This window comes from Chrysemys picta, chromosome 2, assembly GCF_011386835.1.
Source record: "Chrysemys picta bellii isolate R12L10 chromosome 2, ASM1138683v2, whole genome shotgun sequence".
Taxonomy (NCBI): domain Eukaryota; kingdom Metazoa; phylum Chordata; order Testudines; family Emydidae; genus Chrysemys; species Chrysemys picta.
The window spans coordinates 85782490-85802558 of record NC_088792.1 but is presented as its reverse complement, the minus strand read 5'-3'; the positions used below and the strand labels follow the sequence as shown (position 1 = coordinate 85802558).

At 41.1% G+C, this 20069-nt stretch overlaps 1 protein-coding gene across 3 annotated transcripts in view; it reads left to right on the top strand.

The window, feature by feature from the left end:
• The first annotated feature begins 4343 nt into the window (after positions 1–4343).
• Positions 4344–20069, top strand: part of ULK4 (unc-51 like kinase 4) — a 408217-nt gene continuing 392491 nt past the window's right edge. Inside the window, exons 1-5 of one of the 3 annotated variants that reach the window (XM_024107953.3) lie at positions 4344–4490; positions 9357–9558; positions 11110–11209; positions 15104–15243; positions 17796–17958. In XM_024107953.3, the coding sequence (XP_023963721.2) occupies positions 9421–9558; positions 11110–11209; positions 15104–15243; positions 17796–17958 (541 nt within the window). In that variant the 5' untranslated portion in view covers positions 4344–4490; positions 9357–9420. Of the gene's footprint in view, positions 4693–9356; positions 9559–11109; positions 11210–15103; positions 15244–17590; positions 17675–17795; positions 17959–20069 lie in introns of those variants that run through there. The other 2 variants (XM_005278594.4, XM_065587118.1) reach the window with 2 other exon arrangements.

Sequence of the window (20069 nt, the reverse complement as noted above, 5' to 3'; positions counted from 1 at the left end):
TGTACTGTTCTTGGAAGCAAGTTAAATGTGCAAGTTAATGATAAATCCTCCTTCAGATAATGTAGCAATGGATGAAATATATTTCAATGAAACCACAAATACCCACTACAAAGACAACATAAACATGGACTTGGAGGATGGTGAAATATACACTCAACTGAGACTCAATCAGCAAGACATGGAAGGAACACAGGCCAATAAGTGACCAAACGGATATCAGAACAGACTCTCAAAACACCGCACCATCTGAAGAATCAAGTTTGAGGCAGTCTCTTATAGTCATAAGAAAGTCTCGCATTTTCTCCTGCATCAACCCCACTTGCAAAGCATACATGAAACTCCGTAGAACACTAAAGCATGGATAAACAACCCTCCCAAACTCAGAGGAAAATACCTTAGTTCCCAAACAAGTTAATAGTAAAAAATTAAAAAGTTGTTAAATTATATGTATGACGAGTAAGGCTGCAAGTTTGTCATAGAGGTCATGGAATTCGTGACCTCCATGACTTCTACAGCGGCCAGTGAGCTTAGTACAGGGGAAGCTCAGGCAGCCCCAGCACTAGGTGCACCAGCTGCTGCTGGGGCAGTTTCTTGGGCCACTACGCCACCGCCCCCCCCGGCAGCAGAGTTTGGGTGTGGGATGGGGTGAGTTGGGCTCTGGGCAGTGCTTACCTGGGGGGCTCCCTGGAAGCGGCGACATCCCTCTCACTCAGCTGCTAGGCAGAGGTGGGGCCAAGCAGCTCTGCGGGCTGCCTCCACCCAGAGTGCTGGCTTTGCAGCTCCCATTGGCCTGGAACCATGGCCTATGGGAGCTGCGGGGGTGGTGCCTGTAGGTGGAGGCAGTGCACAGAGCTGCCTGGCCATGCCTCCACCCAACAGCTGAGCGAGGGGGATGTTGCCACTTCCAGGGAGCCACCCAGGTAAGCAATGCCCAGAGCTCACTTCACCCCATCCATGCCCCAATGCCCTGCCCCCTCCCACACCCACACTCTGCTGCTGCTGTGGGAGAGGCACGGAGTCAGGTAGGGAGCCTGCCAGTCCCCCACCCAGCAATATCCTACTTTCACAGCCCCTAGAAACTATCTCCTCCTAGCCAGCACCCATTACCTGTTCAGCAGAACTCAACGTGACCTGTCAGCACTCCACCTTCTAGCACCAGGACTCCTTATCAGCAGACTACATCCCACATGCTCCCCTCTGAAAACCAGTCCTGGTTTCATGCCATGATCCCAAAGTATTTGACTGCAATAACTGTGAAAATGGGACCATGATAAAAAACCCAGGTGGAGAAAGTTGAGAACCCCTGATATACAGGATCAATATGAATACAAACAAAAAGTGACAAGAAAGAAAATTCAGTCCCTTAGGTCAGCCAAAAATTTGTCAGAAAGATTAACCTTATATCATCTCTGAAGTCTAACAAACTCAAGTTCTGACAGATTGCAGGAGGGAGCATGTCTCACATTTGAGTATCTTCCACCTAGAATACTCTGCCTCCTGCCTGTGACTGTAAGCAGAAGTGCCTCACCTGATCCCAACTTTCACAGTAATACATTTGTCTCTCTAATATCCTGGGACCAACATGGCTACAACACCATTCCATTGCATACAGTAATACATAATAAAAGCAGTACTTTGAATTGCACTCAGAAGCAGATGGGAAGCCAAAGCAGTACACAGAGTACATGTGTAATGTGTTTTTGCTAGCCCAGTCTACTAAGCAGGTAGGGCACTGCTTTCTGCAGTAGCTGAAGCTTCCAAGTGCTGTTCATGGGAAGCCCAGGCTAAAGCAAATTGCACTAGCGCAGCCAGAAAATAACAAAGATATTTGCAGTGAAATTTGCATTAGCAAAGAAATTCATAACCCCTTAGCTAAAAGTAGTTGGGTAAAAAATGTTATGAGCCAATATAGCTACCTGTATCTGAATTTATTCATATTGTAAGGCTTTCTTATGAAGAGATTTGTTTTGCAAGACTGAATCTGTGGCTTGTCTGATATGGTTTGCTTTCTAAGAGGTGGATGTGCTCTTATAATTAAAGTCTCTGTTTAAAAATATTTACTTTAATAAAATTAAAGATGACAAAAACAAAGTTTCCATTTGTTTGTTTTGATTTATAGTACTTTGTACTACTATAGTAACTTCCATATGAGGCTCTCAAATTCTTTACATACATTAATGTTCACAACACTCCAGATAACATAGGCACTGTTTTGTAATTATTTACAATTATTTGCTAAATGCTGACAATATTGGATTTGGCACTGTCCAATACACAAAAATAAAGACAATCCTTGTCCTAAACTTATTATCTAACACACATATGACAGGACACTCTGGGAGAATCACAAGAGGGAGTAAGTTAGTTATTTGGGTTTAGTTTTTGTTATTTACAGCTGGGGAAACTAAGGCAGAGAGAGGAAAGTTACTTTTCTAATGTCACACATAAAATCACTGTCAAATCCAGGAACAAAACCCAGTTCTGTGCTTTAACCATTAGACCACACTGTCACTTTTACACTATATCTGCTATCCTTAAGAGACTTAGGAATCAGATATGCATTAATTAAAACATACATTAATCCCTCCTTAAGGCCCACTTTTTCTGTGATGACTACAAGAAACTACCTGACATCTATTTATTCATTTTACTTATACTGTGAGTTAAATACTCATTTATGTGGAAGAAAGAAGACAAGGGAAATCCATTCTGCTTGTGTATAACTTCAGTTATTAGAGTAGAACATAGATGTCTCTGTAGGGGTTGGGAGCAAGTGCTGTGCAACAGAGCAAGAATTCGAACATTCAAAGAAGTGAACAAGCATTTAATGTTTTACTATGCATGTACAAATAACAATTTTCTGTTTATAACTTAGTAAAATCTAAAGAGATTTACTTGAGGACAGCAAAATCTCCAGTCTCCTCCTGGCAAATTTCAAGACCCTATTCCAAACCCCTGAAGCCTTGAACTGTTAAAAATATAATTTATTTTGTTACAAAGCTAAAACTACCTATTTTTCATTGACCTTAAAAATGGCTGAACTCTATTGGACCAAACTTTCACAGAAAACTGAACTTGAAGCAGACACTAAACACGAAAAATGTCAGCCTAAACTGACAAAGCTACAAGCACATGAAAACAGTAAATTGTAATGTCAAGTGTTAGACAGCCAAGGTATATTGGTCGGTGCTGCACAGAATAAAAAATATATAACCTGTTTGGTATACTAATAACCTTTAATTACACAGTGCTTTGCATTGAAAGATCTCAAAGCATTTAACAAATGATAATGTAGCCTTTCAACAGGCCTGGGAGATGGCTAATGATGATGATCCTTTTTGCAGAGAGGAGGTTACTGGGGAAGAGGCAAGTTTAGAGTTATACCCACCATCACACACAGGGCTTGTAAACTTGTTTATAATCACACATTAACATGGGTTAACTGCCACGAGTGTAACAAGTCTGTGGATGCTATGTTTCCAGTCATGTGAGTTAAAGCAAGGTTGGAGAGTACAACGTAAACAAGCCTCATGGCCAGGCAGAGAAACCAGGAGCCCCAATTCCCTGCTCTAACCACCAGCTCTTGCAGCCTCCCCATTTGGATCTGTCCCGCCCTGCAGTGGCGGGCATGGGCATAGGTGCTGGAACTAGGTGCGCACTTGGGGATACCACCCCACCTCCTGGATTGAAGTGGTTTCTATTATATGCAGGGTTACAGTTTATTCAAATTAGACCTGAATAAAGAGTGGGAGTGGTTGGGTCATTACAAAACCTAAACTTAATGTCCCCAATACTAATTTCTTCCTACTGTTACTCACACCTTCTTGTGAACTGTCTGTAATGGGCCACTCTCTTACCACTTCAAAAGTTATTTTTCCTCCCTTTGTATCCTGCTGTTAATTGATTTATTTTGTTAGATTGACCTAACACTTGGTAAAGCAACCCCCATCCTTTCATGTATTTATACCTGCTCCTGTATTTTTCACTCCATGCATCTGATGAAGTGGGTTCTAGCCCACGAAAGCTTATGCCCAAATAAATTTGTTAGTCTCTAAGGTGCCACAAGGACTCCTCCTTTAGTCCAATGGCTCTCAGCACCCCAGGCCAGCACACAAGCCCGTGGGTGCCCTGGCAGCAGCAACAGCAGGAGAGGGGGGAACAAGGGCAGGAGCAGGCAGGGCCAAGGGTGCTGGGAAGGAAACAGCTGGCGCGCAGCAGACCGTTGCTTATGCCCAAGGAAACATCAGCCGGAACCGCTCAGCAGGGCCAAGCGCGTTTGGAAGCCCCGCCTCTTTATACGTACGCATTTGTGTGGCCAATCGTTGCTCCGTTCTGTTTCCGGCGTCCGACGCTGTATCTTAGATACGGGGGCGGGGCTGGCTCAGACCACAGGAGGTGGAGGGGGTGCCGCCGGGTACTCTGCAAGCGGCTTGGGGTCTCCCGCTGCCGGACTCGTCCTCTCCCCTGGGCCGGGGCCGGTCCTGGTCGCGGTGCGTTTCCTGGGGGTAGCGTCTGTCGTTCCGGAGCCCCGGGCACGCGCCGCCGGGCCGGCTCCCCGGCCAGCCGCGGTGGAGCGGCCCCTGGGTGGGGGCGGGGCTCGAGGATTTCGGTTGATGGCGGCAGCGCAGCAGCGTCTCGTTACTTCCCCGCGGCGGCGGCGGCCTCGGGCGGGTTCCCCTTCCCCGGCGTCAGGTACCCCCCGCACGTGCTGTCCCGCTTCTGCCCTCTCCCGGCGCGCTTCGGAGCCGGGCCGCTGCCCGCTGGGCGCGGGTCCCTGCAGAGAAGGGGGGCGCGCACCGCTGGAGGCAGCAGGGGTCGGTCTGACTGCCCCCTCCCCGCCCGAGGGTCTCCGCGGTGGGCGGCGAGCCCGGTATAGGGGACCCGAGCAGGATAGTTCCTGGCAGAGCCGTAACTAGCTATTTTTGTGCCCTCCCCCCTCCATATAATTTCATAGACGTTACTTTGTAAAAAAAAAAAAAAAAAAGAAAAATACGTTAATAATAATAATAGAACGTTTATTTATTTTAATCATAAGATCCATGTACAAAATCAATTAATACATGTAAGGTGTGCATCATGAACTGGGGTTGGGGCTCTCAGCCTGGCGCAGGGGTCGGGGTCAGGGTTCACAGCCCAGGGTTGGGGCTCACAGTCGTGCGCCTGGGTTGGGGCTCATAGCCCCACAGCTCCACGCAGGGGTTGGGGCTCGCTACCCCCCACATAACTGGGTCATGACCCCCTGAGGGGTTGCAACCCCCAGTTTGAGAACCAATGCTTTATAATTACTGTAGGGTGAATTCTACTTATTTTCCATTTACATTGTACATTTGTCATGACACAATGTGCATATTATGTGATTATAATTTTTCATAAAATAATAAGAATAAAAAACTTAATTTGTCTTTTTCTGCGCCCCTCAGCTTTGCGCCCGAGGCAAGTGCCTCACTCGCCTCGCACTTGTTACGGCACTTGTTCCTGGCAGCGCGGCTGCATGGGCTCAAGAGGGGGTGAAATGCCCTGAGTGGTAGGGCTGCCACCGCCAGCCCCGGGGCCCTCCAGCAGCCTGTGGGGAGCTCTGGGCTTGGCCGCCCATCCGTGAATGGTCGAGTCAGGCTTAACAGGGCGAGGGGTCGGAGCAAATAAATTAAATGGTGGGATTGATGAACTGTTTAAATAATAGTCTGGGATCAGTTACTATTGAATACGTAGGATATGGTCGCATTCAAAGACGCCGGTCAGTGTTAGGGTCCTGGCTGATTATCCCTGCCACCAACCGTTTACATGTGAACGCGCTAATAGGGGAAAGGTGGGGATGTAATACGCAAGCCAATGAATCTGGTGAAGAATTGGAACAGCTTTGTTAGTTGCATATATTGGAGACTTAAAAAAAAACAACAACCTAGTTTCAGTTTTCCCTAACAGTCCCTATGGGACCTCGCTCCTGGATCTTAGCTCACCAACATGAGACTGGGGAAACTCTCCTACCTGGTAAAGACTTTAAAGTCTTGAGTGTAGACCAGTGGTTCTCAGCTAGGGGTTTGGACCCCCTGGGGGGCTGCGAGCAGGCTTCAGGGGGTCTGCCAAATAGGGCCAGCATTAGACTCACTGGGGCCCAGGGCAGAAAGCTGATGTCCCCCTGCATGGGTCTGAAGCTCAGGGCCCTGAACCTTGTCACTTGGGGTTGAAGCTGAAGCCTGAGCAATGTAGCTTTGTGGGGGCTCTCTGTAGTGTGGGGCCCCAGGCAACTGCCCTGTTTGCTACCCCCTAACATTGGCCCTTGCTTTTATATGCAGAAAAACAGTTGTTGTGGCACAGGTGGGCTGTGGAGTTTTTATAGCATGTTGAGGGGGCCTCAGAAAGTCTACACGAGGGATTTTCAACATTTTTCTATGAGCCAGACTTTTTCTGACCAGCATGTGCTGCCCATATGGGTTATGACTCCTGCCCTCCAGATGTTCCACTTAGATCATGTTTAACTGTTGCCAGAGTAGAAGCTCCCCACAGGAGCAGAGTCAGGATGGCTGCGAATCCAGCCCTTCTGGATGCAAGCTGATTTCATTAGGATTAGGACACTAAGATACCTATCTTCCAATCAGATCAGTTATGGTTCTAAATCTGTTATTTTGGGCATTTCTGCATGCTTTTCTTCCTGTTTTCTTTGCTGCTTTAACAGAGAGAATTTTGATGCCAAGCTGAAACGGTACCACAAATCCTACAGTGCCATTCTTCAGACATTCCTTTAATTCTATATGGGCAGTTTGTTTGACTGCTTGATGTGGCCTCTTGTGTCAAGGCCAATGCATGTGCCCCAGAGTTGGCACCGTTGAAGCAAGAATTTCTGGCCCTGACAATGCCCCTCCCCATCTGTGTTAGAGGCTATGATGCAGCTATTGCTGGTCTTTGGATTCAGATGAGCCAGAACATGTATCTCTTGCCAAATACACCTCTATTACTGAGGAATACTAGTATTGATTTCACAGGCGAGGATTCTGATTTTGGCCAGTTTTTCTGCAGAAGGCTGTTGAAGAAAAACTGATCTTCAGCTGGCCCAATAATCTACAAAGGCCTTAAGAGAGTTACCTGTGCCAGGAACCTCTCGCCAATAGTATTGCTGTATCCTTGCACCTTATTTTGGACCATCTGGTTAAGATGTGGCAGATACCACACAACTGCTTCATTCTCTCCGATGGTTGAGGAAAAAATATTTTCCCTGAAGATGCTGCTGGCTATGTCTCACACCCTGCTCATGAGAGCTTCTTGCTAGAGAGAAGACCCACCACATTTATAGTACTGGGATGGGAATGGGGGCAAAATCATGAGCTGCAGAACTGGGATTCTTCTTTGTTACTTTGTGGCTACAATCTTTGAAGCTGTGAACCACAGTGACTTCATGGCAAGGGTCAGTTAGACCTTTGGGGGAAAAGTCCTACATCCTGGTCAGTTGTGTTCCCCAACAGAAACTCCAGGAGCTTAAGAATCTTATGCATGAGGCTGCAGATCTGGAATGGGAAAACTGTGTAGCCTCCTTTGATGTAAGTAATATGAGGTGAGAGACGGTGCCTCTGATACATACCTATAGGTCTGTTTGATTGCACTTCCATGCGAAGTCTGATTCTTGCAAATATCTCACCCCCCTATATTGTAGGATATTAATGTGATCTGATAAAAGCTCCTTTTGAAATATTAAATTCCTGTGAGCTTAAGATTCTTACATGGATTCTTTTTTTTCCCTGGTGGCAGGAATTTCAGCTTGTAGAGTGAGTGTATTTTAGGCCCTAATGACTCATCCACCTTATTTAAAGTTTTACTTGTCCAAGATTCATCTGAAGGGTAATAACTTTAATAAGCCTATCATCCTTCCACTGTTCTCACGCTTGCAGCTCCTTTCCCAGGACCTTGAAGTCAGATGGTCTTTTGGGCAGACTAAAGCGCTTTAAAAATCCACCTAACTTTCTTTTATAGTAATTACCAGGAGGACTAAATCGTGTCTGAGTGCATATTTTTTATCATTACATAGCTGGCCTGAAACAGGAAGACATCAAAATTCAGTTGATGAGAGACAAGGTTGTCACCCCTGCCTGTCCTAAAGCAATCTCCCTTCTGACAACTGCAAAGCAGGTCTCTCTGTACATTTCTTCTCTCTATGCATGCACAGAATATTGCTGCTTACATTCTGCGTCCAGGAGGGAATCCCATTTTGGAATCGATTCTCCAGAGTTTGTTTCCCAAGTAGAGGAGGCCAAAATCTCCCATCACAAAAGTTTTTATTTTATTTTGGGATGTCTCTCACTTGAAGTTGGCCTAAGTGTGGGTGTTCTCCCCCCCCCCCCCCATTTATGGTTTACATTTCCTACAGAGGATAGTCTCTTGGGATTTTTTTAAAGCAGTATTTTACTCTTTTAAGAAACAAAATAAATCCCCGTTGTAGAGCTGATACTTTCATTGTCTTAGATAGTGGAAATCTAAAGCCAGGGAATGAGAATCTTCTTAGAAAGCTGTTTTCAGAGAAGCAGAATTACAAATCAGTATTTTCATTATAGTTATATTTCACTACCAGTTCTGTTTGAAATTCAAAGTAAAGGCTCACTCAGACCAAGAAAGAATAGCTCCTATTACTTATATGTGCTTAGATACAGAAAAAAAATACACATTAAAAAAGTCTGCTTTGCTTCTTACTAAACATGGTGAACCACTTACATTTTTTCTGATGTACAAATGAGACTACATTTAGGATTACTAATAAATGGTACATTTTTCTTTGAAAGTGATAATACTGTATTATCTAGATTTCTAAGTCAGAAAATGATAGAACTGATGGGGAAAAATAAAAGTTAGCTTATGTGGAATTGCCTTGAGTCTCAAAACACAAAACCAGTTCAGTTAGTAAATGTAACTTCCCATTATCTTTGTCTACACTAGGGAATTTCAAGAAATTCCCACTCATAAGTGCTACCACTGGTTCTTAGCAGGTTTAACTGATGTGGTAAAAACATTGGAAGCTGCTGGGGTCCCTGTCTCCATTAGGGCTAGTGCCAAGGTAGATGAACTGGTAGTAGTAGTACCAAAATTCCCTAGTAATGTCATGGCCATAGAGTACTTATACGACAGGGCTTTGTTTTGTTTTGAATTTGCAGTTTGGAGTTTAATATTGTGACTCTTATATTATCTTATGTGTAAAATGTTGATTAGACTTTGTTGTGGGAGGTCTTGTTTATAATCTTTCTGTAAGGTCAGTCATAATTGCTAATCACATGAATGATACCTTTTTGTATTAAATGCCATATCTTAAGAATTAAGAAAATAATGATTACATATTTACATTTAAGAAATTTTTGTATTTCTTTCTTTCTTTCAAGGTGGTGTTTGTTAGTGATGAAAACAAGCCATTTCTTAATTTGTTGGATGTAAAGCATCTTAAACATGGAGAACTTTATTTTATATGAAGAGATTGGAAGAGGAAGCAAGACAGTTGTTTATAAAGGAAGAAGAAAAGGCACTATTAATTTTGTTGCTATTCTTTGCACTGATAAATGCAAAAGAGCTGAAATAACCAACTGGGTAAGAATAATGTTTATTACTATTTCTGTAGGGAAATGTAGATACAAATTTTCCAGTAGCACAAATACAGACACAAAGAATACCAGGTACTACTTCACATACAATTAATTCATCACAATTTTCTAGTTGTTTGCACTGTTATTGTAGCCTTGTTGGTCAAAGCAAGTGAGATAATATCCATTATTGGACCAATGTCTGTTTGTGGAAGGTAGAAGCTTTCAAGCTAGACAGAGCTCTTCTTCAGGTCTGTGGAGCTTAGGTTGACCAGATGTCCTGATTTTATAGGGACAGTCCTGATATTTGGGGCTTTGTCTTATGTAGGCATCTATTACCCCCATCACGATTTTTTCCACTGTTGCTGTCTGGTCACCCTAGTGGAGCTCAAAAGCATGTACATTCCACCAATAGAAGTTGGTCCAATAAAAGACATTACCTGACCTACCTTCTATGTGTGTCAATTTATAGCGATGTTTTAAGCTTTTAGCTTCCAAATTCCCCTATCTTAAATGGGTTTTCTTTGTAGATGTGAAGTCATGGATTCCTCCTGAAGCCCCTACCTTAATTTCAGTCCTTTTTTAGCACAGATGTAAACACATCTGCTCATAAGCGGTTAACTTCGTGCTGGTCATAGAAGCTGTCATAAATGTAGTGATTTAGTTTTACTTTGTTACTGCAGTATTCACTGGAAAAATACCAGTCAGTTGAAATACCAGCCTCCTCCTCTCCCATATGTACATTTTTCTTAAGTACTTTCTCTTATTGTTTCAATAATCAGCACTTACTGAGTGACTAGGAAGCTATATCCTTGGTTAAAGATGCTCAGAATATTTTGTTACTTTTTGTATTGAGCATATCCAGCAATTCTTCTACCACAAATTACACTAGACGTTGCACATTTAGGCATTCTTCCTTTTTTTTTTTTTTTTTTTTTTTTTTTAAGGGGGAATGGAGAAATTTCTGCCATTTCCCCTCCGCTCCTTCAAAGCTGTGAAATGCATTTTATTGGACTTAACCCATCTTTCAACATAAATGTAGCTCCTGGGCACCTCTCAGTGATATTTGGTTGGCCAGAGGGGATTACTCAAGAATGATGGAAAACTCTTTCCTTCTCCAGGACTCACTGTACCCGCTTCTTTCACACTTCCTTCTCTCACTGGCACAGAAACTAGGGACGTAACTTTGACCCTGAACTCTGATCTACAACATAGGAGTGTTTTCTTCTGTCACTAGATCGCTATGCTGACCCTGGCCGCCTTTCTTAAACTGTTGTTTTTGTTAACCAGTTGAACTGGTTTGAGGAAAACTGACTGTACTTCTGAACACAGGGAAGTTGGGGGAGTCCTGTGCCGAAAGGTATCTTCCCTCTATATTTCTGATTGTATGATTTGAGTAGGAATGTGACCTCTTAAAAATTTGGTGGCATTTGAAAAGCTAGCAATATAGGGAGAAAGGAATCTAGAATTACTCTGTATTGCATTCCCCCCTCCCCCCCCGAAACGCTAATATCTGAATGCAGCTCTCCAAATAAAATATACAAATATTCTATTACAGGTTCGTCTTACACATGACATTAGACACAAGAACATAGTAACATTTCATGAATGGTATGAAACAAGCAACCATCTCTGGCTTGTAGTGGAATTATGCACAGGTAAGAGATGCTAACTAAGTAAAATATATGAAATGGGAATTTCACATCATAAATTTATAACAGAAAAAAGTTTATGCAAAATGTAAATTTTAACTTTTTCCTGACAATCTATTTAAAAACATAAATGAAAGATCAGAAACTTTCTACTAAAGTTAGCATATAGAAATAATTTAAAACTGGATTCCTAGAAAAATGCCTCCAGTCGATTCCCTTCCACTTCAATGTGTGTTTCAAGAGTTAATTGATATGAAATAATATAATTGGATTTAAATAGCTTGGCAGGTGATGCTACTGCTGCAACTTGCAGAGCAGCACAATGAATTCTTGAAGGGGATGAATAGATAAAAGTTGTTCAAGGAAAGGTTAGATTTCTATCTGCTTTTTGGTACTTTCCTAAATATTTTATGCAGAATTAAAAGAACAGAAAATATGCCAGTAAACCTAAAACATAAATTTGACCAGATGGAAGATATTGCTTCATTTTCCTTTTTCTGAATCTAAAGGGGAGTCTGCTGGATAGTTTTAGATGAATTAAACCGTCTCTTCCAGTTGACTTGAAACATCCTTTCTTTTATGTTAAGACACTAATTTGGGAGCTGAGTGAACCCAAGGACTGCTCTGTACTTTGTGAACTGGGTGATTCTTTGGTCTGTACTAGGTTATCTCCATGTTATCAAAAAAAGGTTTATGGAAGGGCTTTATCCAGTTGTTATGACGTGTATGGGTTGAACTCTAGGATAGCATTATTTCCATGTTTGAGAGAAATAAGTGGGCAAGATACTGAGGTCAAACTTTGAAATTTGGATGCCTAAAGTTGGCTTCCTAGTAAGGACCTAAATAAAAGAAACTTTCTGTTCCTGAAGTGCTATAAAGCTTCAAATGCCACTGAAAATGGGGGCTGCAGATTCTTAACACCTCTGACAAAACCAGGCCACTTTTAATCAACTAACTTTATACACCTAAGTTTGAAAACTTTGGCATATTTTTCTAGTCTAATTTGTTGGCAAATATGTTCACCCTTGAACAGCAGCCTTTTGTTAAATAGAGAGAGAGTATTGGTTATTTCTTACCTAGCAATCGTACAGTTTCTACTAAGGCTTAACATAATCATGATTTTTCTAAAAAATCTTAGTTACCATATTTTTAAGTAGAACAAGCCTTAGGTCCTTCATTAAATTTGTTCAGGTTTGAAAATTGCTTTTGAAGTGTGGAAAATTGATTCCATTTTGAATATCCAACATCTCTCTCTTGTAACAACATGATTGAGTACAGGTCTGTCTCATCTTACGCTGGGGTTACGTTCCACAGTCAGTGCCTAAAGCGAAAATCGCGTATAGTCAAAATTACATTGAGTGTAATGGCGGGCGGAATCGCCCACAGTACAGAAACAGTATTTAAATTGTTATTTTTCTCTTTTTTTGTTTTTGCCAACCGTGTAAAGCTGAAACCACACATGTTAAATGTGCCTAAGATGCGACAGACCTGTATTTTTTTTTCTTGATCAGTTCCAGTATAAATTTTGTTGTGCTGCCCCTTCCAATATTTTTCTCTGCATTTTTGGCCCTATTGAGTTGGACTATTTTATATGCAGTCTTCTCAAATAGATAAAGTGGTTAAAAACAAAACTTTAAAACAGGAGCTTAAGGATTTGGTACTGTCATTTAATGAGTTTCTGGGGTTACTGAGTTGTTTTGAAGGAATGTATCAATTATTTAAAACAGCACAAAACAAATTTATAAAGCAAATCACTATAAGGTTCAGGAATCTGGGAAATAATGCGGAGATAGTTCTCATACTCTTACTTTTATCATCTGGAGGAAATGGTTGAGCAGATATTGGCTACTGTTGATCAACATCCAGATACTTCAGTGGGTTCAACGTTGATCTAAAATAGGTTTCTCTTATGTTAAATATTTTCTGTCATAAAAGTACAGAAGTAAATCTTTTAAAAAACACTATACCATACTAGAAAGGTGTCCTGATACTGCAAGAATTTTTTAGACTGCAGTGAAATGTTTGCTTAGAAGGATGTGTATTGTTGATGGTGCTAGAAGCACCACCTTTTATTAAAGTTGTCTGACAGTTCAGATCTTGTTTTCAGTTTTTAGTAATTTTGCCAACATATAACTGTTTGGGCTGAAATTTCTCAAGGTGTATGTCTGCCTCATGTTGAATTTTTTGGGAAAATTTCAGCCAAAATGTTTGTTGTTTCCAAGGATGAGGCTAGTGGAAAATACATTATTAATTATTATTATTATTTTAACAACTATTTTGGCAACCTTTTATTTGAAAAGGTCTAATGCCCTCATGCTTTAGAGCAAGATCTTGAAATTTGGTGGGGGGTGACCTTTGTATCAAGGATATGCCTCTTGCTGCCCCGGTAAAAATTCTCCCAAAGTTTGATCAAGTTAAAAGCTTTTGAAAAATGGTAATTTGCACATGCTTGGTAGAGACTCTTTCAATTTTAGCAGCTAAATTCTCTGAAGAATCTGTTCTCATGGAGCCATGTTCCAGCCCAGGGCTGAAGAGGACTGTAACAGAGCCTTTGGAAGGCCAGGTGGTCTAGTGGGTTGTTAAGGTTCCTTCCCCACTCTAAACTCTGGGGTACAGATGTGGGGATCCACATGAAAGACCTCCTAAGCTTATTTTTGCCAGCTTAGGTTAAAAACTTTCCCAAGGCACAAATTCCACCTTGCCTTGAACAGTATGCTGCCACCACCAAGTGATTTAGACAAAGAATCACGTGTAGTAGAATAGATGCAGCTGTGTATTCCACTTAGGTGTGTGCATGCCCATACTTAAGTGGAATACATTTCTGCATCACATCTTGAAGAACCAGTTATTAATAAGTAACCATTTCTTACTGATTTTACAATATAACTTTTTGAAGTTATTGTTCTCTAGACAGTTATACTAAAAAATTGTATATAAAGCTAATATCTCTCTAGTTTTGGAAGAATTCACAGGAAGACATTCCACTTCTGAAGTCTTAGAGATGTTATAGAATAGAATTATTTTTATTTTAATAAAGAATTAATAAAAATATGGCCATAGGTAGAATATAAACAGTTAAAAGCCATCTTGATTTCTGAAGAAGAGTTTTCTTGTAACATTCTAATTACCGCCCCCCCCCCCCGGCCCAAAACAAACAAACAAAAAAACCCAGTATAATGTTAACCTTCTTTTATGGTCATTACCATAATAAGTTAATGGTATGGTATAACTAAACAAATCCATTTGTTCATGAAAATTCAACGGAATTGTTTGGTCTGTCACTTTTTGGTAATGTTGATCTAGAGAAAGATGAAGATTATTGTATAAAAGGTGAAGTCTGATATAAATCATGCTACATAGATGTATGCAGGGTTATAATTTTGTCTGAGTACTAAAATATGTAAATAAATTCAGTAGAGAATTGATCAATTTCCCACTCTCTGCCTTCTTCATAAAATAGGAACTCTTTGACAGAAGTGGTCATTATTGATGTTAGTGGTGAACTCTTTTCAGTTTTAGTGATCCATATAGACAAATTAGATGACATGGGTCTTATTTTCAAAATTTGCTCATGTTTCAGTGATTAGGTATAGAGGATGTATAGTGAGTATATGAGAATAACATTTCCATGCCTCAGTTTTTCCAGAGGCCAAAAACAACTGGGTGAAGTAGTCCTTTAGTGCTGATGAGTAATAGGTTATTTTATATACATTTTGAAACTTGTGGCTGTTGAAGAGTCACAAAGCAATTGAAGATAGGCAAACATTTTTTTTTCAATTGTTTTGTATTTTCCCTTTAACTTTTTTTCTTTTAAGAGGCTGTAATATCACAGTAGACTATTGGTCTGGCATTTTCTTGATATACAACTGTCATAAGGGATTCTGTGTGACTACATTTCAGGTGGTTCACTAGAAATGGTTATTGCGCAAGATGAACATCTACCTGAAGATGTGGTGAGAGAATTTGGTATTGATTTGGTTACTGGATTACATCACATTCATGACCTTGGAATTATCTTCTGTGAACTCACACCTGGAAAGGTAATGAGTAACATCTTATATTATGTCAAAGATATTATTACAATTTCAGAAATTATTATTTGTATTATGCTAATATCCAGAGGCCCTACTCCATGTTGGAGGCCAGGTGTTGTGTTGAACATAGTAAGAGACAAGTGTATGTCCTGAATACCTTACAGTCTAATTAGTTTATTTTCTCTCTGCTGTACCACTCTGCAGCTGAGAATGAGCGTCTGAGAGTATAGTATCTGCTTCCATGCTGCAGCATAAAAAGATGAGTCAATAAAGGATTTTCATTATTCATTTAGGAGTCCCATTGTTTTTATAGCTTTGAATCATTCTGTCATACCCTGTCTATACTAGGAAACCACATATTTCTTAGTGTCTTGGTAATCCTTCATGACACAAAATATTTTAAAACTTTAAAAAAAGTCAGTATAAAAAACAATGACTTAGTCAAAATTAATACTGCCTATAGTACATAAATTATTGTGTAAAATAGCAATTGGAGACTAAAGTTGGTTGTCTGCTTTGAGAACGCCATGGGAAGTTGTTACCAAACGTTGCATAAATGAATGATCAACCTATTGTAATTGTTTCCTAAAACAGGACTGCCCATCTTTCCCTAGTTTGAGTTTAGTCTAGTAAAACCCTCATGTTTTTCCTAAAATGTGCACAGTGAATCAAAGTATGAACACAATAAACATTTTTATTTTTGCTTAATATATTGACTCTGCTCTCGATCGGACTCTCTACTGTGTTCTGACATTTTCTGCATTGCCAAGTTTCTTGTAAAAATTAGCTACTGTGGATGTATGCGCAAAGTCAGTAGATGACTTCATAAGAAATATAGTGCTGCCCATTTGTGTATCTGATGGCAGGACATTGAGACATGAATGGAATACAACAGAATTGGAAAGCTTGTATTTCCTTTAAAGCTACTAATTTACTGTTAAGCCAGGTTGATGAATAGGTAAAATGTTTCTCAGAATCTGGTTGCTATGTGGATAATCCTTTTAGTCAACTCTAGCTTCCATATTTTGGAAATTAAACGTTAAATATTTTAAACGCTAGTCTAACAAACTTTAATATGCACACATGTTGAAAGATGCATCCCTTTTTATCTTTGCTGCAGAGTAATGTATGTGGTAATTACTCCTTTGAACATGTAGTCCAATTCAAAGTAGCCATCCTTATTTTCAGAGTCCTGCATAGAATTGGTTCTGGCTATTGTGATATTGCCTCTTTCTGTGTAGGGTTACCAGACAGCAAGTGTGAAAAATCGGGACAGGGAGTGGGGGATAATAGGCGTCTGCATAAGACAAAGCCCCAAATATCAGGACTGTACCTATGAAATCAGGACATCTGGTCACCCTATTTCTGTGTAACCACAACCTCCCATGACAGCTATGTTCCGCTAAAACAACATAGCTGTTGACCAGTAGAGGAGACTAATGACTTCAGGAGATGGAACCTTCACAGGAGCTGGAACAAGATTTTGGAACCAAGAATGATTGCTAACTTGCTGCATGCAGAGCAAGTGCAAAACCTTTCTCTATGCTTTCCCACTATATCATCTTCATTGTCACAGGCTCATTTAAAACAAAACCAAAAAGCCCTCTGCCCAGATCTGTCTAAAATAAAAAAAGCCACCTTTTGATGGCTATGAAAAAAGGAGGTCATTGTAGTCGTCGTCCCCCCGCCCCTTGTGGGAGGCATTCAGCTATTACTGTGTTGAGGGCCTGTGATGGGGTGAGACTCACCGGCGTGGCGCCTCCTGCTGGTCATCTCAGGAATTAGCTCTTCTAGCCCAGAGCGCCCTCTGTAGGCCAGTGTCTCGCCTGCCGCTGGCCCCGTGTCCCTCCCGGACCTCTGTGCCCTTTACATCAGGGTTCTGCCCCAGCAGTAACCCACAATCTAGGTCTTCCCATCCAGGGGAACCTCTATCCCCACCTTGCCTCAGTGGCTACTGCCAGTCACCGACTAGCCCCCGCTCACTGGGGCAGACCGCAGTCTGTAAACCACTCATCATCGGCAAGGGGGGGGTTGGACCTGCTGCCTTTGCCTATGTCTGGGCTACCCCTCTGCAGCCCCAGTACCCTTTCTGGCCTTTTAGCAGGGCCTGCAGGCTGGGGTTTTACCAGGCTGGAGCTCCTCAGCTCCCTCTGCCCTTGCTCAGCACTGCTCCACCTCAGGTACCCTTCTCAGCTCCCAGGCAGCCCAGTCCTTCTCTCTCAGAAGCTAGAGAGAGTCTCTTCTTTGAGCTCCTAGTTCACAGCCCTTTTATAGGGTGAGCTGTGGCCTGATTGGGCCGTGGCCCCAGCTGTGGCTCCTTCCCCAATCTAGCCTAGCCTTTTTCACAGCCACAGCCCTCTCCAGGGCTGTTTTTAACCCCTGTTCTACAGGAGTGGGGCAACTGCCCCACTACAGGGCCATATAAATACTTTTAATGGTAATGAGACTTAATCAAAACTGCAATCTTAGATAGGTTAGACTGGAAAATTCAGCTTCTTGAAACAGTCCTTTATATGTAAGAGAAACAACTTGGTGTTCACTTTTGTTTACCTCTGTAGGTACTTCTGGAAGGGCCTGGCACACTGAAGTTCAATAATTTTTGCCTGGCTAAAGCAGAGGGTGAAAATTTGGAAGAATTTTTTGCTTTAATTGGATCAGAGGAAGGAGATGGTGATGGCTGTGAAAGCACTCCACAAAGAAACTTGAAAAATAAACTCAAAGGTACAGCATATAGTATATATTTTATCCAGTCAAAATTAACTAAACTCAGTGAGGCATAATGAAATGTTTTAAAAATGTTTTGATTTTAAATCCTGTTGAGAGGACGGGGTCTTATTTTCTCTGCCATAAACTTAAAATTGTGGTCTTTTGTAACTATTCTTTTTGGATGCAGGAATTAAGAATGCTTGTTTTTTTTAGAACTAAACAAAATAAAATGTTTTGACAGTGTCTGACAATGTAATGGGAAACATTATGGGAATTTGCATATGGTACAAACCACAAAACAAGCTACACTACCTGTTACGAAAATCAGAGCACATAAAATTTAATTGTGAAAGGCAATTGTTAAATAAGTTACTACTAAGTTATCTGTACATACAGCTATTGCTTCAGGTGACTATTTTATCTCTTCTCCCCCATTGTAATTAATGCTACCGTTAGCTTAAGTCAGGGGTTCCCAAATTTTGTTTGCGGCTTGTTCAGGGTAAGCCCCTGGTGGGCTGTGGGACACTTTGTTTACCTGAGCATCCCCAGGTACAGCTGCTCACAGCTCCCAGTGTCCGCGGTTCACTGTTCCCGGCCAATGGGAGCTGCGAGAAAGCGGCGCAGGCCGGGCCACCGCTTCCCGCAGCTCCCATTCTAGCTTGAGGGGTCATACCCATGCTAGCTCTGGTTGAGCTAATGCACTAAAAATAGAAGTGTAGCCACAGTGGCAGGAGCGGCAAGCTGCTCAGAGTCCAATCCTGTCTGAGACCATAGATTCATGCTGGGGATAATTAGTCCCTCCCACATTTGCGCTGCTGTGGCTACACTTCAATTTTTAGCATGTTAACTCAATCAAAGCTAGTGCAGGTATGTCTCCTCAAGCTGGAATTTACAGCTTTTAGCTCCAGTGTAGACCTATCCCCAGTCTCATGTAAGCAAGATTTTGGTAGCACAGACCATCATTGGTATCCTTAAGTACAGGGAAGATTGCTAGCCAGCACTTTTAAGTGATGTGTGACAGGTACATAGAGAAGAAACAGATTTTTACGTACACATAGTCATGTTTTCAACCTTCATAACAATACAAAACCAAGTTTAGCAAACATACAGCATAACATACATCTGTGATAAGAAGTAATAAAGACTGTATTATCATTTTAGTGTGCCTGTTCTGAATAGTCTTCAAGGTATCCTTTCAAGCCCAGATCAAGGTATTCAAGTATAGGAACAGTGAAGCTGAATTAATATTACTGTAATTATATAAACTTAGTGTGGCTGTACAAGTGAGAGTGGTTGGTTTTTACAATGAGTGTTGTAGATGTAACATCACATCTCTGAAATGCAACTTTTACTGTACAAACATACAGCTCTCAGTCATTTCCCACTGGCATTGGTGAGTTTTCAATAATTTCAATGGCTGGTGTGCTGCTGTTTCAATTTTTTTTCTTTTTTTTCTTTAAAATAATAAACCAATTTCAGGAGTCGTTTTTAAAACAAAATGATCAGATGGATAACAGACTTTAAATGGAGCAAAAGGCTTAATTAACTAGAAAAATTAACTCTTATTAAATTTGGGTTGGTTGGTTTATTATTTATTTTAGGTTGTGCTTCTGTATTTGATACAGACGAATGGGAAAACTAAAACTAAAATAGAGTTGGCTATTTATACATTTCTCATTTCCTCGATTAAGTGCAAACCATATGATTTTGTAAACTTTTAGAGTAACCATTTGAACTTTCATATGGGGGTACCTAGTATATGGAGCACCATCTATAGAAATATAAATAAATCCATTTTAGATGACTGCTAACACAGCAAAATGCGATTCTTTATTTAGAGCCTGTTGAGCTCCAGCGATGTGGTGAAAGCTGGTGTATGTGGAAATGACGGTTGGAACTATGGTAAAGCAAGGGAAGATGTTATGAGGTTGCCAATAATGTACAGCTTCTGAGAAGTACTGAAATAAGTAGCATTAAGCTAATTATAGGCACAAATTTGCCTAATAAACAGAAGATCTTTATCCTTAAGAGATTAAACTTTGCACTCCACAATCAGTAGAACATAAAAAATAGTCCCTTCAGCAGATTTGTTTTGTTTTTGTTTTTTCTTTAAATTAAAATCTTCT